This window comes from Lissotriton helveticus, chromosome 3_1 (assembly GCF_964261635.1).
Source record: "Lissotriton helveticus chromosome 3_1, aLisHel1.1, whole genome shotgun sequence".
NCBI lineage: Eukaryota > Metazoa > Chordata > Amphibia > Caudata > Salamandridae > Lissotriton > Lissotriton helveticus.
Window position 1 is genome coordinate 434,255,782 of NC_136061.1, and position 20,379 is coordinate 434,276,160.

At 40.9% G+C, this 20,379-nt stretch overlaps 1 protein-coding gene across 3 annotated transcripts in view; it reads left to right on the forward strand.

Annotated features, from left to right (window-relative positions):
- Positions 1-20,379, forward strand: part of NRP2 (neuropilin 2) — a 187,092-nt gene that overhangs the window by 151,401 nt on the left and 15,312 nt on the right. For 2 of the 3 annotated variants that reach the window (XM_078680291.1, XM_078680294.1), the window contains exons 13-15: positions 2,663-2,928; positions 5,962-6,058; positions 7,944-7,988. In XM_078680291.1, the coding sequence (XP_078536417.1) occupies positions 2,663-2,928; positions 5,962-6,058; positions 7,944-7,988 (408 nt within the window). The remainder of the gene's footprint in view (positions 1-2,662; positions 2,929-5,961; positions 6,059-7,943; positions 7,989-20,379) is intronic. The other variant, XM_078680292.1, reaches the window with a different exon arrangement.

Below are 20,379 nucleotides of genomic sequence, written 5' to 3' on the forward strand. Positions count from 1 at the left end.
TGCTCACAATACCTGGGCTTCCTCAAGACGTGACCTGCCATTTGCTGTGCGTGTTTAACAGCGCGGGGGCCGTTCCGAGCCCTGCCCAGTCTCTAGTCTTCCTGTGCAGAGAAGGACTGATCTGTCGGACTCTATGGCGGTTTTCCGACGCCTCAGTGTTCCTGAGGGCGGTAGAGCTGGGCTGCCACCTACAAGCTCCCTGCAAGTGATTTGCAACCCCTGGCGCTAGTCATATAGTCTTATAGTGCACAAAAGAGGTCCCTTATATGGGCGTTGGTGTGTGTGTAGGGGGTGGGGGGTATAAACCGCTTGTGTGTGCCTCCTTTTATTTATATTTCATGAATTGCCAGTGAAGAAAAAAATGAGGCCTAAAGAGCAGTGCTATGTTATTCAAGTGTACCAGTAAACAAACATTTAAGCTTTTATGATGACAGCCCCAAGGTCAAATTCCATGTTATTACCATGGTTCAGACACGCTACTTGGTGCCTCGCAGATTCCGTGTTACCATCACCTTCCTGCGAAAACTAGCGCTGAGCCCATGTCATAAGACCTATTACGCCCTCTAGACTGCGCCTCTCACGAGTCCTGTCACTACCTGCCACTGAGGAATGACAATAAGTAGCATATTACTGTGTGCGCTTCTGCATATGCACTACTGAACTGAATCAAAGATAGATATATTCAATTTATAGAGAAACATGAAATGAGAGTGAGAGAGTGTGGGATAGGGAGACAGATGGAGATAATTTGTTGAAAACTGTAAAGCTAGACTTCTCCTATCTGCATTGTTCCAATTAAGAAGCTGTGAAACTGCCGAGAAGCTCGTGTGTAAAAGCACAGTATGGTGTTGAAAACCGAGGCACTCGTGTTCAGAATGCACCTCTTGTTACCTCTGCGAGGGCACAGAATAGCTGCATTGTTGGGGTTCGGCTCTCTTGCTTCTCTGATGGTTTCATGGTCACACCATAGAAGCTCAGATCTTTCCTGCCATAGTTATAAAATCCACAGACTGTCGGAGAGAAGAAAGGGCTCCCTCTTTCCCGGGTGGTCTCTCCTCCGATGAAAGTCTTCCCGGGCAAGCAGTGCAGGGTGAGCGAAAGCATCTGCGTCACCTTGAAATGGGGCACAACCCATAATGAAGTTCAAAGCTGCTGGAAGCTACAAAGCCGAAGCATGGCCTGATTTCTGTGTTTCATCAGTGTTACTTTGCATGTAACAGCTGGGCACCACTCTAACGTAAAAGCACATATTTGCACAGTTATTTAGTGAAATTAAAACAAAAATTTGGCAAAAATTGGATTGACAACTATGCAGTGAAAGAGCACTTGTCAAAAGTTCTTTTTAAAATATTATCACTTTGTAACTTGATATCAACTGCTTGAAAGGCGGTTTAGATGAAAAGACTTTTTTTTTAGAAGGGCCTTTAGAGAGGATATTTTGTTTCCAGATGTTTGTCTTAAGCGCGCACATTTTCCCCTTGTTTTGACTCTGGTAATTATCCGTTGCGACTAAATCTAAACCCTATGGTATCAGTTTCTTGAGCGATCTTCTTCGGAGATATGGTGTTTCTCAGTCAGGGTGTTTTCCTCATTATATCTGCTAAGGTGAACTTTTCATAACAGACCCTATTAACCGTGTTTGTCCCACAACCAGATTGTGGGATGGACTGTTCAGTGCAACTGGTGTAAATTCCCAAACTTCCTATCAACCTCCAACCCGCCAAACCTGGCCCTGTCTAGTGTGAGGACTGAGTGTACACCTGTCCAAGGTGGTGATTGGATGTTCAAATACATATATTTTCTATATGTTAGCCTATTTATATGTACTGTGACTTTACACAAAGACCCGTGGTCTTCTGCGGATCACTGTCTCTCTGCCACTGCGCACTGTCATCTAGTTAATATGGATTCCTAGTTCCTACATATGTGTGCATGTACCAGTAGTGCTTCAAACCCCTCCAGCCCTTTGGAAATATGCTCCAAGAAATAAGCAAATCCAACCTGTGCATTTTTTATAGAATGCAAATGTGATTTTCATGTAAAATATTTGCAATTAGGAAAGCAGTCTGGTGTTTTACTGAGGGAACTGGTGATAAGATCCCTTATATGTAGCCTCAATTTAGATCTACGATAGGTAGACTTGAGTTTGTGGGTGTGTGACGTTATTTTGTATGAATGTTTCTCAAATTCTTAAAGATTGTATTTCTTCCATCGGAAGCAGCACCAAGAAATGGTTTATCCCCTTCGCCGTGGGGCTAATTCCCCTGCGGCGCTGGGGCGAGGTGGGGGCGCGCGCAGCGCCACAGTGCTTGTGACAAGCTCAGCTCGTCACGCTGCACGGTGGCGCTGAGCTCGTCATGACCACGCCCGTTTTTCAGAACGCTCAGCACAGCCGGGGAATTAGCCCCGCATGTGAGCGCCACGCGTGTCATGACGAGCTCAGCTCATCATCAGCACAGCGCAACCGTGCCTCATGACGAGCTGAGGGGTTAAAATCAGTATCATGCTTTCTGAGATGAGCTCATGCTGTAAGATATAGCCATAGGTTAATCACATAAAAACATTGCAAATGTAAGCTTGAGATGAATTAAGCATTGATATCTCCAGCAATCCTCAAAGTACTCTATGGTTTTAAATGTACTTTTCTCCACGTCTTCCGCAGCAGAGAGTAACCAATATATACGGTTGTCCAATGCTGGTAGAAGGGAAGGGGAACGCGCTCGTCTCATCAGCCCCAAGATCCTCTCACCCAAAAGTGCACAGTGTTTGGTGTTCCGCTACCAGGCAGCAGGAGGCCGCGGGGGATCCCTGCGGGTTCTACGGCAATCCAGCCACGAAAACAAGTTACTGTGGATCATCAAGGAAGACCAAGGTCATGAGTGGAAGGATGGCCGGATCATGCTACCTAGCTACGAGCACGAATATCAGGTGAGGTTTTATGCGCAGAGCACCCCTAATAGCTAATGGACTTGGGAATAAACTTATTGAAATTATATGTCCTAGCAGAAATGTATCAAGTGACACCTAAGAAACAAAAGTGGCGTTTAGTACTTCCCGTGATTAATGATAGCTTTGTGAACAGTAATTGCAGCTCAATTAGTGAATTATTGTGTCAGTTGCCATGTGCCCATTGGGCAAGTATTCTGTCAATATTTGTGCATCATCTGAATTTGATTGCAAGAGTAAATACGCCCCATCGATACATTTTCATGCTAATAATATTACCCTCATATGAGAGGGATTTGAATATGATTTGTGCCAGTAATGATACCCTCACTTCACAGTTATTGTGCCAGTAAGTAAGTCGATCAGATTCCTTATTGTGACAGTTTTCAGCTCCTATCAGACTCAAATGCAGTCAAAACAGGACCAGATAAGACGGAGCTCTGAACAAACATCCACTACCTCCTGAATTTGCGATTAACTGGTCATCAAGGATCAGCTAACTACCATTCACTAGGCGTTCAGCACCTGTAATAACAGGGGAAATACATACACAATTTTGTCCGACCTGCTGGTCTCACCCATTAAAAAAAACAACACAACTTATTTAAACTGACGTTGCAGACCTACTGACAACACACTTCCACAAAAGCAAGCCATGCACCAGACTTGTTTTTACTTCCCCTTTAGGTTCTCCTACAAGGAAGCCACACATTTCCAGTGTGCACACATACTTCTCAATTTAAAGGAAAAAACACAGACGCTTCCTGTATACTACAGTTATGAGAGAGAGAGCGTCAAAATCTGAAACAGTTAATCCTCCCCTCATAATTCCTGTAACTGATCGTTTCCTTTACAGAATTTATAGCTGTGCTTTATGGTTCTGCTGACCTATTCCACGCTGTAAAATATCCCAGATTTTGAGCGTGGCCGTCTGCCACCGCTGATTTAAGATGCGTAAAATGCCAAAATAGCTTTGGTTCGAAGTTTTCATTTCCCCCTACGCTCAATAAAAACTATCTGAATCCCTAATTTGGCACAAATAACTGGTTACACGAATGTGACAGGAACAGCTGACTGTTGCCAATTACTTTTATGAAGTGGATTTTAGAGCTCGCTGCCCCACACCAAGCTGTAGGTGAAGAAGGGGAGCCATGATTGGGCATAGAGGAGTAGGAAGTAGACAGCATAGTCAGCCCTTGCCAAGGGCTCACTTGAGAAGCTCCTGGCAGGGTGACCACTTGGCCAATCTTGTTTCCCCAAAGACACATGTCGGTTGCGGATGGAAGCGCGTGGAGCAGCGCAAGCTGGCTGTGCGGACTGTTCCCACAATAACTGGCGATTATGAAATCATTTGTCATGCTGTGGTCTGCGCATTGCAGCCTGGCGCCAGAGAAACAGGGGTTTACAACACTTTGAGCATGAAACTTTTCAGAAACTATGCACACTTCCTCAGTGCAGCCATTTTAAATAGGACTGTGTAGACAAGTGGGGAGATTTCTGATCTGATGACCTCACAGCAGACTCTGAGGAATGTTCAAGTACAGAACTTTGGAAGGATTGCAGACCCCATCTCTGCAGAACACAACGTCCAGTAACCAGCGGGAAGGACCCCAGGGATGCAACTAGAGTTCAGGCAGAACTTGTTGGCTACCGCATCACATACTTTGTTCACCAAATCATTTTTTTGAAAAGTGGAATGCTTTGATTATGGCTAAGATAACAGACTTGTAAAGTGGCATATCTCATAATTGTACATTTCTCTGGCAAACTTCTTTACTCACTGTAAATTCCCGAGTGCGGTCTTAGTAAACACAGTCTTAATGATAATTTTAATTTGTTGTAAAGAGCTCTACGTTCTCTGGGCCATGTTTCTGCTATAAAAAATGAAACAAAAACACATAATTCAGCATTTCAGTACAATATCATGAACTAGCTGGAGCATTTTGGACACTTGGGGCAATAACTCGTCATTCTGGGCCGCCAAAACATCACAGTGCAGCAAAACGATTTGCAATCTAAATTTATTAAGTGGGAAGAAATCAATGTAATGTCCAGTGGTAAAAAAAAATGAAAATGTACCTTAGCTGTAACCTGAGGTCGCATGTTTAAGCGTCGGTGGAATCATCCTCATGATGGCGTACATTCGTGCCAGGACCACAGAAGTTAGTAATTGACTGCCAAACAACCCATGCCCTGGCTATGGCCATCTTTGCAGTCAGCATCTTTAGTTCTATTTTGTCTTTGCCTTGTTTTCGATGCACTTTGGTGTTAGGCATACTGAGAGTGGCTTGATTACTAGCCACAGTGTCTTAACAAATAGAAATACATTTTGAAAGCCACCAGCAGAGTGGTGGCATTGCGGATCATGGCTGATGGTAATTCAAAGTGGCCTGCCCTATGCTGTGAGTAAAAGAGGAAAAACAGCACTTGTAGACCTCCCTTGCCACCACCCAACAACCATTCCTATTTATTTTATGTCTTTGTTATATTGTTAAATATGTCCCCTGGAGCAGCAGTGTGCTCAATGGAAAACATTTTGATCTTATGGGGCGAATCTCATGGTTGTAGTACCCAGCTGTGTGTGCAATGGTCCATTTGAAACAAACTTTCAAGAAATAAAGATGAGATGGGGGCAGGATGGAATCATTAAATTGTATTAGTGTAATATGGGCAGAGTTTCATCTTTTTACTTTAACTTTTTACATATTATTGCACACATTTACAATTTGAAGCTATGGGAAGTAAAGTCACTTGGTCCTAGCAATAGAACTTTTGGTCAAGTGCAGAAGCTGGGTTTATAACCCAAGTCTCCACATTCCAAAATCAGCAATTTACCCGCTCGACCACTTCTTCGCAAATCTGCTGATAGTTACTTTTGTATTATAACTGCGATCCAGACAGTTTTATACTGTATATTTAAGACTTGATTTGAAGGTCATTACTCGTTAACTGTTGCACATAGTTGTTGTTGGTACCTTTACCTTACATCGTACGTTGCGTTTTTTCCACCTGTAGATTGTCATCGAGGGAGTTGTAGGCAGAGGACATTCAGGAGAGGTTGCAGTTGATGACATCCACATAGACAGCAAAATCGCCTTGGACCAGTGTATGGGTAGGTTTGATGCACGCGTCAGTGTTACCATGCCTTTTCCCCCCAAATGTGATTTATGTACTTTGTAATCAGGTGATTCTGTCTCGTGGCTGTGTGCACCTGTGAATTCATGTTGTCGTTTGTATTGACCTATACATGTGTATTCATGCTACTCATTTCTGTTTTGTTGATGTGCATGTACGTATTAATTACAGGCTTGCGATTTTGCAATATTTTTTTATACAAAAACAAAACAGAAACAACATAAAATGGGAAAGGGTGCAAAGTTTTATGCTTTGCCCCATTTGCATTTACGCTGTGATTTTTGCAACAATTTATGCCACAAAAGGTAAATTCTCGAGAAAAATTCTGCAAACATTTTCCATCTTGGCTGTGTTTGATTAGAGTAAAAAGTATCTCATATTGAGGTGAAAATTAACTCATAATACTCAGGAAAACATACTCAGAGTTTAAGTCAATTTTAAAGTGAAAACTTTGCCAAAGTTATGAAGGGTAAAGGATGTATGACGTTACAACGCAGGCTATTACAACGCAGGCTATTACAACGCCTGCCTTTACAACGCGGTTTTTACATCGCATACCATTACAACGCATAGCGCTTTTGGGTGTTGGATAGTGAATAGTTTAATTTACTATTCCAACTCCAGTCCCCGTGGACACTAGGGAAGGTTATTGAATAGTAAATTAACCTATTCCCTATCCTAGAGCGCCCCCCAGCGCAATGCGTTGTAATAGTTTGCGTTGTAATGACCGCGTTGTAATGGTAGTGCGTTGTAAAAGTTTCGTTTGTAAGTGATGTTTACCAGGGTAAACATTGGGAATACTGATTACTTTATGTTTTTGTATCTTTGTGTTGACACCTTCCCACTCAATGTTACCTCTGCGGCTTAAATATATGTTCTTGAGGTTTACTACACTGCACTCCAGTGAAAACATAATCTTGCTTCGCCAATTTGCATGCGGAAAAGAAATCAATAACTGTAGTTGCATATCGTTATTAATAGAAGTCTCACACTATTAAAAGACGTATGACAAGACATACATATAGAAAAGCAGGCGGTAGGTATAACAGCCCATATAATAAATGTGTTTATGATTTTTCGTGAACCAAATCCCTTTTTGCTCAAAACCAGTCTCACAAGAAAAAGGAGATTAACCGAGGGCTGTTTTTCAAATAGATTTTTGCTGTTCACCTTGTTCACATCTTTCTATTGCTGGTTATTGGCGGCTGAACATTGTATCTCCAAATTGAGTACCTCGGCTTTCGCCTGTAAGAGGGTGATGCCACATCAGCACTGCAGAAGGTACATTTCTAGGAATATTATGTGGTCAGCCCTTGGGCTGATCTTTAATCCTGGAAAGGCTGCTGAGGAGCACAGATGGATCTTGCCAATCAGAGGTGACTGCACAGCCTGTCCTCGCCCTGGCAGTCGGTATCTATTTTAGGGCTGCAGAGCATAGGTGGTTATTAGGTAACAAAGGCAAAAAATAAAGCAGAGAAATGTCAGGGCTTCGATGAGACACTATAACCCCCATCGCCCACATCCTGCTTTTATGAAGAGACTCATCGAGGAAGGACACTGAGCTGCCAGTGGTCATTACACGCTTGGTAATCTGATGGGCTGGAAGGAGCAGTGCAAAGTGTTCAAATGGAGCAGAGCTGCAGCTAAAAGCAGCCTGGGAGGAAGAGGAGCACCGTCAGATACTCATTTTTTATTCTATCCTTTTTGCCCCCTGAGCCTATCTAATTTGCGTGGCATTTGTTGACGTTTGGTTTAATGGTTTTTGGTGTCTGCCCATGTATGACAATCACAGATCTGAAATGTCCAAACTTTTCACAGCTTGCGGAGTGTAACCCTTTCTGTACTTTTTCTTTTCTTCCTAGAACCTCTCTCAAGTTTCCCCTGGGTGACCTCTCCATACCTCCCAGGTAAGCTAGACCTCTCCTTTCATTACCTACTTTTCCACCCCTACGTGTTTTTGCTTTTAACATGTCTGTGTTGCATTAATGTTATAGCTATGTTGTTCAATCTAGAACATGATCTTTCTAAAAGCCATTTGCAAGAGTCTTCTGTATTGGTCGAATGGTGTACTCCCCCAGAGATTTTAAGTAGTATATATATATCACACATACAATGTGCATCCATGCTTTTAGAAAAAGTGATATTGGATTATAAACAACCACACATTGTCTGGTAGAAAGTAGAAGCTGCATGGAGAGCTTGATCATGTTTATCAACTTTGTGTAAATTTGGAGGTTTTCACTGCCCCCAGACTGGAAAATGCCTCTAGTGAAGATGCGTTAAATATTGATTGCTGAATGTTAAAGGAATAAAGTTTGTTTCATGTGATGGTCAATAAATATAGAATATATACCAACAAAAAGAGAGATAGGGAGAGTTATGGAACACTCTTATTCCCCGGTTAAGTCTATTAAACAAGAAAACAGTGTCCTCTGGTGTTTGAAAGACCACAAACAGGAGCAGAAGAAAAGGAAACTGGCCTCACTTAGGTCACTTAAGAAAGCCCTCACTCACCACCTGGTGGTGACATGCTTCATCATTGGGCCCCACTAAAGAGGCCGAGTGCCTCTTTAGTGTGCTTCGACGCCAGGTCTACTGCGGAGCAGGTTTTGTGAGTTTGGGCGTGCAGTGAAAATAAATTATATGGTGGTGAGAGGATTAAAAAATGTCTTCAGTGTGTCCAAAAAATATTTATTGTTAGATCACTAGGACATGTATTTAAAATTAGGTGTAGGAAAGTAGTCCACAGTTAATTATGTGGTTATTTCCAAAGTTAGTTATTTATCAGTCAACATGTTTCTGCCTTTCGAAACGGTGTAACATTACCAGGCATTCATCAGGACTAAAGGAGTGTACTAAACCCTGGCGGTATGGGTACGCTAAGGCCCACCCTAACCTAGGGACGTGAATGGTGAAAAGTGGTGAAAAAAAGTGCAAAAGGGAAGAGGATTCTCTTCTCAGTTACTCCTGGTTTAGGAGGCTTACCCAAGTTAGGTTTCTGCACCTGTGGAAATAAAAGGACATAGACATACATATAGGACAAGACAAACAATTAGTGGCCGGTCTTATTCATATAAGTAAATCCTTGGTGCTCCATTTTTTTGTGGGTGGACAATGGTGGTGCTACAACAGTATCATTAACACCAACCTCAGTCCCTGGGCAGCTAACCACTAGTCACTGGGAAGTGTGGTGAGCTAAACGTGAAAATAATAAAAATAGTAGTTGGGGGTTAAAAAGGAAGCGCGTGTTCCTATTCAGGATCAATGGACCCAATAGTCTGTGATCCTGTTACTGGTATGGTAAAAGTTAAAAATGTCTCACTTATATGGTGTGTTCAGGGTACACCATGGGTCACGGGAGGGGGGGTGGTAGCGTAATTGGCACACCCTTGGTAAAGGAAGAAAAGACATAGTCAAGTCAGGAAATAGGCAAAACGGTACTTGGCTTAGCGAGGTGCCGCCAGTATGTGATCCACCAATATCCAAGCATTTACTTATGCCCTCGACGCTAGGCACCCTCTGTATACCTGCGATACCCTCAGACCGGACACTCTTTTCTTGTTTAATACAATAAATATAGAATGCATACTTTGTCTATGGGGTGCACCCGGAATCAAATGCTTTCTTAGTGAGTCTAGTGGCAGAGAGAGAAAAGCACTTTATTGCCTATTGGAGTCACAAAAGGTTTAGTGTTAGGAGTTGTAACCTTTTCTTGAGGGTTCTGATTACAAATACACACATTTCTAAGTTAAAAGGGTTTAGGTTGCACCTTCCAACTCCAATAATTTGGTGGTGAGATGTATGCGAAATATCTAAATCTATAGTATGCTGCAAAATCATTGTTAAAGGTAAGTAACATGATCTCTCCATGGAGCACAGTTTGACACATTTAAGTTTAATTGGTCCTAAGTTGCAGGTTGAAGCCCTTTTGTCTAACAGTCAGATTTGTCACTACAAAAAAATCAACTTGTAATTATCGGATGGATGATCTATGTGATCATGAATACATTATGAAATGTTATAAAAATCAAAATGCAAATTACTAATTACACCCCCCTTCACATACATACATCATCCCTTTTTTACTTATAAATTCATCTGTGTACATTCTCCTTAGAGATGAGGGTCCTCAGTGTAATAGAAGGGTTAACGTTGATAAATTATTGTTCGGACAGACCGTAAAGACTGGCAGTGAAGTTATTGATCTTTCCAGTGGAACACACAAACAGCGGCAATTACCACTCGCTGTGAAAATACTAGAATACAATCAGCTGAATACAAATGTTCTTTAATTTCGAGCAGATAAGCATACAGGAATGGGGGTACAAATTCACCAACAATAGATTCTTGAGTTAGGGATAAAAACTCTTATAACACAAACAACTCCTTAATTATTGCATGAGAGTTTACTGACCATCCATAACCCAGGTTGCAGACGGACCTAGAAGGTTGTGTTTTTAAAAAAATGATTTTCATGAAGTTAGTCTCTTTCGGTTGGTAACTTCAAACATTTTCAAGTTGTATTTTGATTTGAATTTGGATTGCCTGTGTTAAAATAATCCTCCTTTTATTAATGCATCTACCTCTGCTGGTAATGCAGCAAAATGGATTTTACAGCCCAATTTAATTTTTTCCTGCTGCTATGGGAGGTAATTTTCTGTTGACGCTCAATATCAATTCCGCTAGTGATATTCCTACTGGCCTTTCTATAATGTGACCCATGGTGTGCTGCTAAGGTTTCTGAAAAATATAATGGACGTAAAATTCCCAAACAGGTGGCATACACATTCCGCTGAGTTTTTTGTATGTTATCTCTCTTCACAATCTGAATATATTCTGATATGACCCAATTGAAGAGCCCTCATTGATTTTATGCTGTTGGCAATAATACAGCTTTGCCTGTTTGCCATTTTTCTTCAGGAACACGTTCTATTACATTACCATAGTTGTTACCATTTTGGTGATTTAGGGCAAATTCCCCATCACTAGTATGGCCTCTTCTTAGACTTATGTGCACACGGTAAGACAGCCGAATGGGTGAAATGCGTACTTGCAAGATGTGTGTACAACCTGTTCTTGCACAACCGACCCCGCCTATCAGCTTCCCAGAGTAAAAACATGAATACTATTTATTTTTCGCACTAACAATACTTGTTTTTTCGATTATTCAATGGTCACAAGCCTTCGCCAGGATGTACTCTAATATTAGCACTAGTCAGATTGGCTCAGACAGTCAAAATGTTTGAATGATAGCACCAATACTGTTGATTGATTGTTTGCTTGCATTCTAGTCGAAGTGGCAGGGTCTTGAAGCAAACAAGAGAGTGGGTCTGTCCATTTGCCTGTGTTGGTGATATTAGAGGGATAGGTACTACCAGTTTTATTGCTCGCAAGCTGTCAGGCTTGAGCCACTGTTAATTGACTTTCCACTCATTATGCAATCTTCGCCTTCACGCCATGCCCATAATTGTGGGGCATGCAATTAACAATGGTTAACGTTAACCTCCCTCTAAACAGAGTGTTAACCTTCAAGCTCCTTGAGCAGAGGGCACTAACGTGTAATTATTATCCCTGAAAGGAAAATGATCCCTGTCCCCAGCCACTCCTCCTAAACCGCATATCCACAAATACAGACTTAGGTGTAACTGGGTTGGCTTTCCTCAGCTTGTAGCCACTACATTTTGTAAATTACCCAGAATGTGTGTATTTTGAGGCATTTGCTAGTTTCGATCTTCTTACATCGCAAAGAAAAGCAGTCAAGAGTTTGTGCTCTTATGGTGTCTTTTCTTATGCATCTATTTCATCAGGATCACTGCATCTGTATAACTTTTATGCATGGGATTTTTCATCAAATCCCTGATGTGTAAGTTGAAAGGTTTTGTTCCTTGCTCCAGACAAGCTATTCAGCGAAGCAGCTTTAAACATGATCTTTCATGAAAGAATATGAGGAGTTTCCTGCCCGTCAACAAGGACACGGCATGGAAAAGCTCTGTGCTTAGGCAGAACACAGTATATATGAAATTATTTAATGAAGGCATTTAAAAACAAGATCTGTTTTTCAAAGGCATGACTTCTTTTCCCTTTATAGGGTGTTTTATCAACTCTAAATTCAAATGTACCCTGAAAAAAGACACAACAATGTTGACGATGCACAAATTGTAGTACCTTCTACCTACTTAGGAGTGACACGTAACCTAAGTAGTATACAGGTGTGATGAAGAGTATAGAGGTAGCTACTGCCCGGTCACAAGACATAGTCTGAGTGGAACTTCTGGAACACAGTGGTTGTCTGCGAATACTGCTCAAACACCTCTTCGAAGCGAAAGTAAAGAATGAGAAGCCCGAATAAAGAGAAGATTTACATAAGTAGTGATATTCGGAAGCGAGGAACTAGAGAAAGTACCAAATGACCCAACAGATTGATTAGGCTGAAATCAGGTATCGAAACACTAACGTTGAAAGGGGAAGCACTTCCCGTGACAGGTGTGGTGAAAGAAACCATAGGAGTCTGCCCAGTCCACCATCTTCCTGTTCTGTATAGTAACCGTGGCCCAGAGCGTGGACTTTGGCGCAGATTCGGCAGCCTCTTTCTTGACTGTTCTTTCTGGCTCCTTTCACAGGAAATCCTGCCTTCTCGATCATGGTCCCCTTTAGCTCCACCCCCCTAACAACGTTGTAAATCTGTCTTTCAGAAAAATTGGGCTTATGTTTTTTAAATAAGCTCAAGTAGCAGAACCTTGACTTATTCTGATTTATTAGTATATAGTATTATGTTTCTATAATGATTATCTGCAGATATGGCAATTGTAGTATGTTTAAATTGAAGCATTAGTTGAAAAGAGGGTCACCTGTTAAGACCTTTCATAAACATCCACACTATTTAATTTTCTACCTAGAATGAAGCACAGATTGGAATACCAGAGAAATGTGGTTCTGTGTTTAATGAGGTGGGGGCTCACAGAAGGGGCCTGTAAGTGGAATAGAAGACATTTGCAGCCTCCTTCAGGATTTTCATATAATGAGGGGGTTGAAGATTCTTCCAACTCCTTCCTGACTTAACTAGAGACAGTATAATCAAGTGGTTGCCTTGCCCTGTCAGGAAGGCAGTGGTGTGTGAATTCTCTCTCCTCTCCCACACTCTGGGTAAGATGTGGTGCTGAGTAAGGGAAGTTTGACGGTCGGTTCACATGAGCGCACAGCACACACAGGCAGACCTTGGCTTTTCTCCTTATCAGCATTGACAGGTCATGGTTCCGCCTTCATTTGATCTATATTTAATTTTTTGTCTGGTTCCCAAAGGGCTCTTGTTTTGTTATTAATTTGAACATATATCTTTAATTGCTTCCAAGGTCACTTTGGCCTGCAGATGACATAGGCAATACGCCTCAGACAGCTGCTCTCTCATTGTTCTGCCAGAGTTTGATTCTTCAGCATGGATCTATTACTGATGTTTAAATACTCTTGTTGGCTTGTTGTAAGGGGTGTGTAAAGCATGTGAATCTATAACTGGCACCACACGAACACAGCAGTGTTAAGATATTTTTACATGGATGTATTGCCTTCTGTGACATAAGTGTTTAATAAGAGCATATGGATTGCACACTCTCCCTAATAAACAATGCAAGGCACAGCATGCACGTTAATTCTATTTCAACAACGAATCGGCTATAGGTTCACATGTTTTTTACACTGATGATAGCAGGCATGACTATCCAAACACGAGAATCTAATGACAGTTTTACATTTAAGTAATTGTATCTTTTGCAGAGGAATCGGTATGGACTCTGCCTTGCTTCTTATTGTTTAACAGAACTTTATTGAGGAGATACAAAACTATAGAGTACATCGGTACACAATTGTCATGTTCCCAATTGTGGCAGTTCATGGAATTGATCAAATATATTTACATATAGTTATCATATTTTTTGAAACCATATCCAAACACAATGCGCTTTGTAGTATTGGATACTCAATGCCAAAGGGGGCTTTCAGCTGGAGCGCTCCAGCCCTCTGCCTTTGATAGCTCTCACCTGCGCTGGATAGAGAGTGCATTTTTTGTAATTAGTGCACAATCCTGTTCTGCATCACCCCGACCCTATCAGAGTGTACAGGGCCAGCTTTAGCGGTAGTGGTGCCCGGTGCGACAATGTTTGTTGATGCCCCCCCAGTGACCGCCTCCGCCACGGATTCCCTCACTACCACCCTGTAACAGTGCCCTTCAAGCCTCCATAACCACTCTTTCTCAGATGTATTTAATTCGTTGTATAGCACCACTCATACCAGTCTAGGGTGTCTGACCACTTTACATCATACACACAGACAATTAATCACACAAATAATATCATAGAGGATGTCATGAGTGATTTAATATGTGGGGTAATTAGCAATGCATGGTGAGGGCTATGTGGGTCTGTGAGTGGGTGTGTGAGTGGTGGTATGGGTGTGTATGAAGGTGTGGGAGTGATTCTGTGTGCCTGTGAGTGGGTGTGTGAGCGGTTCTGTGGGTTTCTGCGTGGGTGTGTTTGGATGTATGTGTCTGAGTGGCTGTGTGAATGGCTTTCTGGGTTTTCTGGGTCTCTAAGTGGGTGTTCAAGTGGCTATTTGGGTGTGTGAGTGATTTTGTGGGTCTCAGAGTGGGTATGTGAGTAGTGGTTGTATTGGTGTGTGAGTGGATGTGTGAGTTTGTGTGGATGTGTGCCTGGGTATATGAGTGACTGGCTTTGTGGGTTTGTGAGTGGGTGTGTGAATGGTTTTTTGGGTCTATGAGTGGGTGTGTGAGTTGCTGCACAGGTGTGAGAGTGGGTCTGTTAGTGGCTGCGTGGGTGCATATGTGGGTGTATGAGTGCCTGTGTGGGTCTGTGAGTGAATGTGTGAGTGGTTCTCTGGGTCACTGAGTGGGTGTGTGAGTGGCTGCATAGATGTGTGAGTAGTTGTGTCAGTGTGTAAGTGGATGTGTGAGTGAGTATGTGAATGGGTGTATTTCTTTAAAATTGGGATCTGGATTTGCAGATCCTCTGCATACTCACATGGGGGGCCGCACTGAGATCCGCAGTGGATTCACATATCCTCATGCATCCCCTAAACACATTTTTCTACAATTTCTTCCCCATGATTGGTCCCTCACAGACCCCTTCATGGGGTCAGGATACTGCTATCTCAACCCATTATAACCTATTTCACAAAATGTGAGGTGCAACGTTTCTCTCAGTTGTCGGTCAGCCAATCACTGCATTGCTGTTGGTGAGTGGATCCATGGATTTTATTTATTTTTATTTTGAAAGTTTTATATAGCGCAAACAAGATCTTTGCAGATATCAGAGCGCTTTACAAATACAGGAGGTAAGGAAACAAGAAACATGGGAGAGATTAACAGAATTTTGAGCATAGAATACTTGTAGGTAAAAAATGAAAAGCAAAATAGGGTGGGTACATGGGGTAGCATAATAATTGACTAGAACCAGTGATACAAATCGACAAACAGACAAACAATAGTGCAGATAGGTGTATAACCTCAAATAGATCAAAAGTAAAAGTTCAGGTGAATTTAGTCATGAGGATAGCTTTTACTTCTTTTTTAAAGAATGCAGAGGAGGAGATAAGTCTGGTTTCAGGAGGGAGTGAGTTCCAGATCCTGGGTGCCATTCCTGAAAAAGAGCGTTTTGTATGTTTTTTCCTTCCGGAATCTACGAGGTTTCAGGAGAAGATTCTTTGTGCTTCTAGTGGTTCTTGAGCCACCAGATATTGTCAGTTTCTGAGTGAGGTAGCCGGGTGAGTTGTGGTGTACAGCTCTGTGCGTCATGCAGGCAATTTTCAGATGTATTCTGGCTTCAAAAGGCAGCCAGTTCAGGGATTTTAAGTCCGGGGAAATATGCGAGTGTTTTTTTGATCCAGTGACGAGTCTTGCTGCAGCGTTCAAAGAGGCTCTCATGGGTGCAGTTGTAGATAGAGGGAGTCCGCAAACGGCGACGCTACCGTAGTCTAAGCGAGGAATTACTAGGGCTTGTACAGCAGTTTGGAAGTCCTTGGCTGGGAGGAAGGGTTTAAGTTTTCTCAGGGTATTAATTTGGAAATTAGCTCCCTTAGTTGCTTTGCTGATATGCTGCTGCATGTTGAGATTGATGTCAAGTGTAATGCCTAAGGATTTCGCTGAGTCCACGATGGTTGGTTGGACATTGAGTGCAGATAGGTGTTTAAGCCAGGTTTGGGTTGTGGAGAATTTCGCGGGAGGTGAGATCAGCAGGAACTCAGTTTTCAGAGCATTGAGTTTGAGGTGAGTATCGGCAAGCCATGATTGGATCTGTGTGTCTATCTGTGTGTCTAGATATACATACATCTTTTTTCTTTAATAACTCCAAAACTACTGAACATATGTGCACCAAATTACAAAAAGCATTCTTCCTGGACCAAGACCTGGCTTTTTGCCAAATTTGGGGTAATTCAGTTCAGCAGTTTGGGCTGTAGTCATGTGTAAAATTCCTATGGGAAATTGCATGGGGTAAACATGTTTTGGGAACCCCCGCTTGATGGATCGACGCAAAACATTTCCAGAAAGCACCTGAAGAGACTGGCAAACTAGTTTTGACAATTTCATGAAGATTCGTAGGTTCATCAAATGGCATCAAAGTAATAAGCAAAAAAAAAATGCTTTTCCTATGAAAACTAGGTCCTAACTATAACTACCTACTGGCTACTGCCAGTAGGTTTTATTTATATATATATATATATATATATATATATATATATATATATATATATATATATATATATATATATATATATATATACATAACTCCAACCGGTCACTGTGCATTCAGCCTCATGCACGCTCACCAGTACGCAGACAGCAGTATACACGTCACAAAGCCAGTCTTCAATCTATGATTTCTTTATTTGCAAAATCATAAAGTGCAGGGGTGCAAAAAGTTGTATATATATATCCTACTGGCAGTTGCTGTATATATTTATATGTATATATATATATATATATATATATATATATATATATATATATATATATATATATATATATATATATATATATATATACGGTTTCCCCTGCTTACACTTAATGTCGGAGGTGCCTGGAAAGGCGCGAGCGCTACGCCTGTTTAAACAAACAAACACCCCTCTCGAGATACAGCACTCAAGACAGGTAATTGTCCATCCATTTAATTGCACCAAAATAGCAGGAAATCCAACAATAGAAACAGCAATCGGCACTGCTTACATCCATTTCAACTTATTAGCAGCTCTGGCTTTCGAAGAAACACGTATCGGCTGGTCAAACCTCCTTTCTCAATCTGACCAGTCACCGTTTTACTGGAACATTTCATGCTCGTTGATCAGTGAAAATAAAAGCCTCTTGCGCCACTTTTATATAATTTTTAACACGGGGAAAGTGACGTACGGTGGCGCAAGGGGTTTGTAAATAAACCCCTGGATTTCGACATTTCCAGCAGTTCAATAAAACCTGCATTTTTGTTTTCACAATCATTAGTGTCACTTGTGCTTGAAAGCATTAATTTTTTCTTCATAATTAATGCCGCGCATTGAAAGTCACTCCATAATTATTATATCTGTTACTGCGGCAAACGTAGTCCTTTTTCAATATTGTTTCTTACTGCGAGCATAGCCTGTGCATTTACAGTCTTTCCAATCCACTCCTTGCAGTTTAATTCACAGTACAATGTCTGGTAACTGTTCTCACCACCAGGCCAATGCTTCCGGTACCCTGCTTCTGACATCGGTTCAAAGTCCGGGACAATGAAAAGGGGCTTCTAGCAGCATGTCTGGTCCCTGCCAAGAGAGTCTGTTGACACTCAGCGTCAGCCATCATTATGCTGCCCCACCCTCCACTCCATTGGTGAAACTACTCTTGCCTTGGGGCCAGCGGTTATTTGTAAAGCAACACAAAAGAAAGTGCATGTCCCCGGCATGCACCTAGCACAGGTGGTGCAGGGAGAGGGGCCATGGCTTGCGCCTGTTTAGACAGCTTAGGTGCCAGCCGGGCAAACCACGCCTTCTTTTGTGTTACTTTACAAATACTAGTACGAGTAGAGTTTCACCAATGGAGTGGAGGTTAGGGCAGATTAATGAAGTCTGACGTCTAGCTGACCGGACATGTGCTGCATTAATTAGGAAGGAAAAATGAATGTGATTAAGCACAAGTGACACTAATAATTGTGAAAACAAAAATGTAGGTTTTATTGAACTGCTGCAAATTTCTAAGTATGTTGTTATTTTTAATGGTTCAGTGAGCTTAAAATGTGTCAGTAAAACAGCGACTGGTCAGATTGAGAAAGGCTCTTTGACCAGCGAAACAAATCTCGTCGAAAACCAGAGGAGCTGATATGTTGAAATGGATGTAAGCAGCACGGTTTGATGGTTCTGTTCTTGGACTTCCTGCTATTTTGGTGCAATTTAATAGGTGGACTACACCTGTCTTGAGTGCTGGCTCTCTTTGAAGTAGGAGAGGAGGGTTATGCATACATACATAAATATGTAAAGTTATATTTCCTGTAGACCAGTCGTGAAAAAATATGCAGAATTGCAAGTACCTTCTGCCACCTAAAAAAACCAAAGCAGCAGTGTCTCACTCAAATCATGAATTACCTCTCAATTATGAGACTTACATATATTTTAGAAATGCAATAGTTTTATCCTTTGACATCAACGTGTCTATTTTTCCACATACACACATTCTGAAATTGGCAGCCAGTTTTGTTTTTAATGAAGATCCTCCTAGGTGTGTAGAAGGTACCAAAGGTGGGAAACAATTTGCCATTTACTTCAAATAAACTATGAGGGCATATGCAGATGCATTTCTTTGGTACCCACAAACTTTTTCCTTTGTGGCCTGGTTAGTTGGTATTGCAAGCCATTGGGTATAAGGGAATATTATTATTTTTTAATTAGTTCTTACTGGCCAGGAAGAGAAAGCTAATAACATCAAATATTAAAACTCCTCAAAGGTCTGAGTACAGGGTTAAAACACTGTCCAAAAGACTCAATATAATTGATAACATGTGACTTGGTAAGAGACTAGAGGCAAGCAGGAAGGGTGAATTCAAACTATCGATAGAGATACAGAGATAGGCGGCATTGACTCAGTACTAAATGCTAATATAACAGAGACTATTAAATGTCTTCAGTGGTGGGAGAAAGCATCCAGAGTAGGTTAGAGTGCCTTAGAAACTCTGGTATCTGTTAATACTGGAGATGACAAACTGATTCTGCTGTTATTACACGAATGGTTTTAGGCAGACTATAAGACCCAGAGAGTAACACACTTCTGCATTTTCTGAGACAAAAGGAGATGACTTGAGCATGTAAGAGGGGAGATACCTTTACTTCTGCAACAGTATTACCTATTTGGACCATTACATCTTCACCATTGCCCCTTCTGCCCGTGCTTTTCACGGCATGTAGAGTTAGAATTAGGTTCGGGTTAGAGTACCAAATATATAAGAAAACAAATATTTAACATGATCTAAATTGATTATAACTTATTTAATAATAATTGCCTGTTAGAGTATGTGTTTGATTTGCTGCATGATTAGGGAAAAGGTTTCTTCTTTTGGAAGCCAAAATATCAAATTAAAGTTACAAATGAATGTGTATATAATTGTTTTATTTAATTAATGCATTTAAAAATTAAACCATGTTTAGTTAAGAATACTATTCGTATTGGATTTAGGTTAATGGTTCTGCATCATTAAAAGTACCTTTTGAGATCCGTTAATTTACTCTAAATAACTAAAGACAAGATTAATTACGGTTACAGAGAGTGTTGAGAACGAATTAGCATTAAGGTAAGGGTGCCGTAATATTTTCAATTATATTTAATAATATATAATTACTTTAATTTTTGTAAGATTAATATTTATATATTTTATTGACTCGATATATTATTTAGGTAAGTAACAATAAGAATAATGTAAACAGAATGTCATTTAACTAAACTAAAACTGCATAAAATTTAAATATTATTATAAAATAAATTACCATAGATAAGGTTTAGAGGTAGGGTTATCAATAGTGTTATAGTAAGAACACATTATGTATTCTATTTGAATTTAATACATTTAAATAACTAATACCAAATGTGCTCTTAAAAAAATATTATTATTGGTAAGGGATGGTGTTAATGTTAGGACCAGGCAATATTGAGGATTTACAGCTCCTAACAAGGAGAAAGTGATAAAATGAATGATAACTTTGGAAAGACTTGTAATATAAGTTGAGGTAAACTTGTTGAGATACTTTTCAGTAGAGGTAAAAGCGAGATAAGCGAGATAA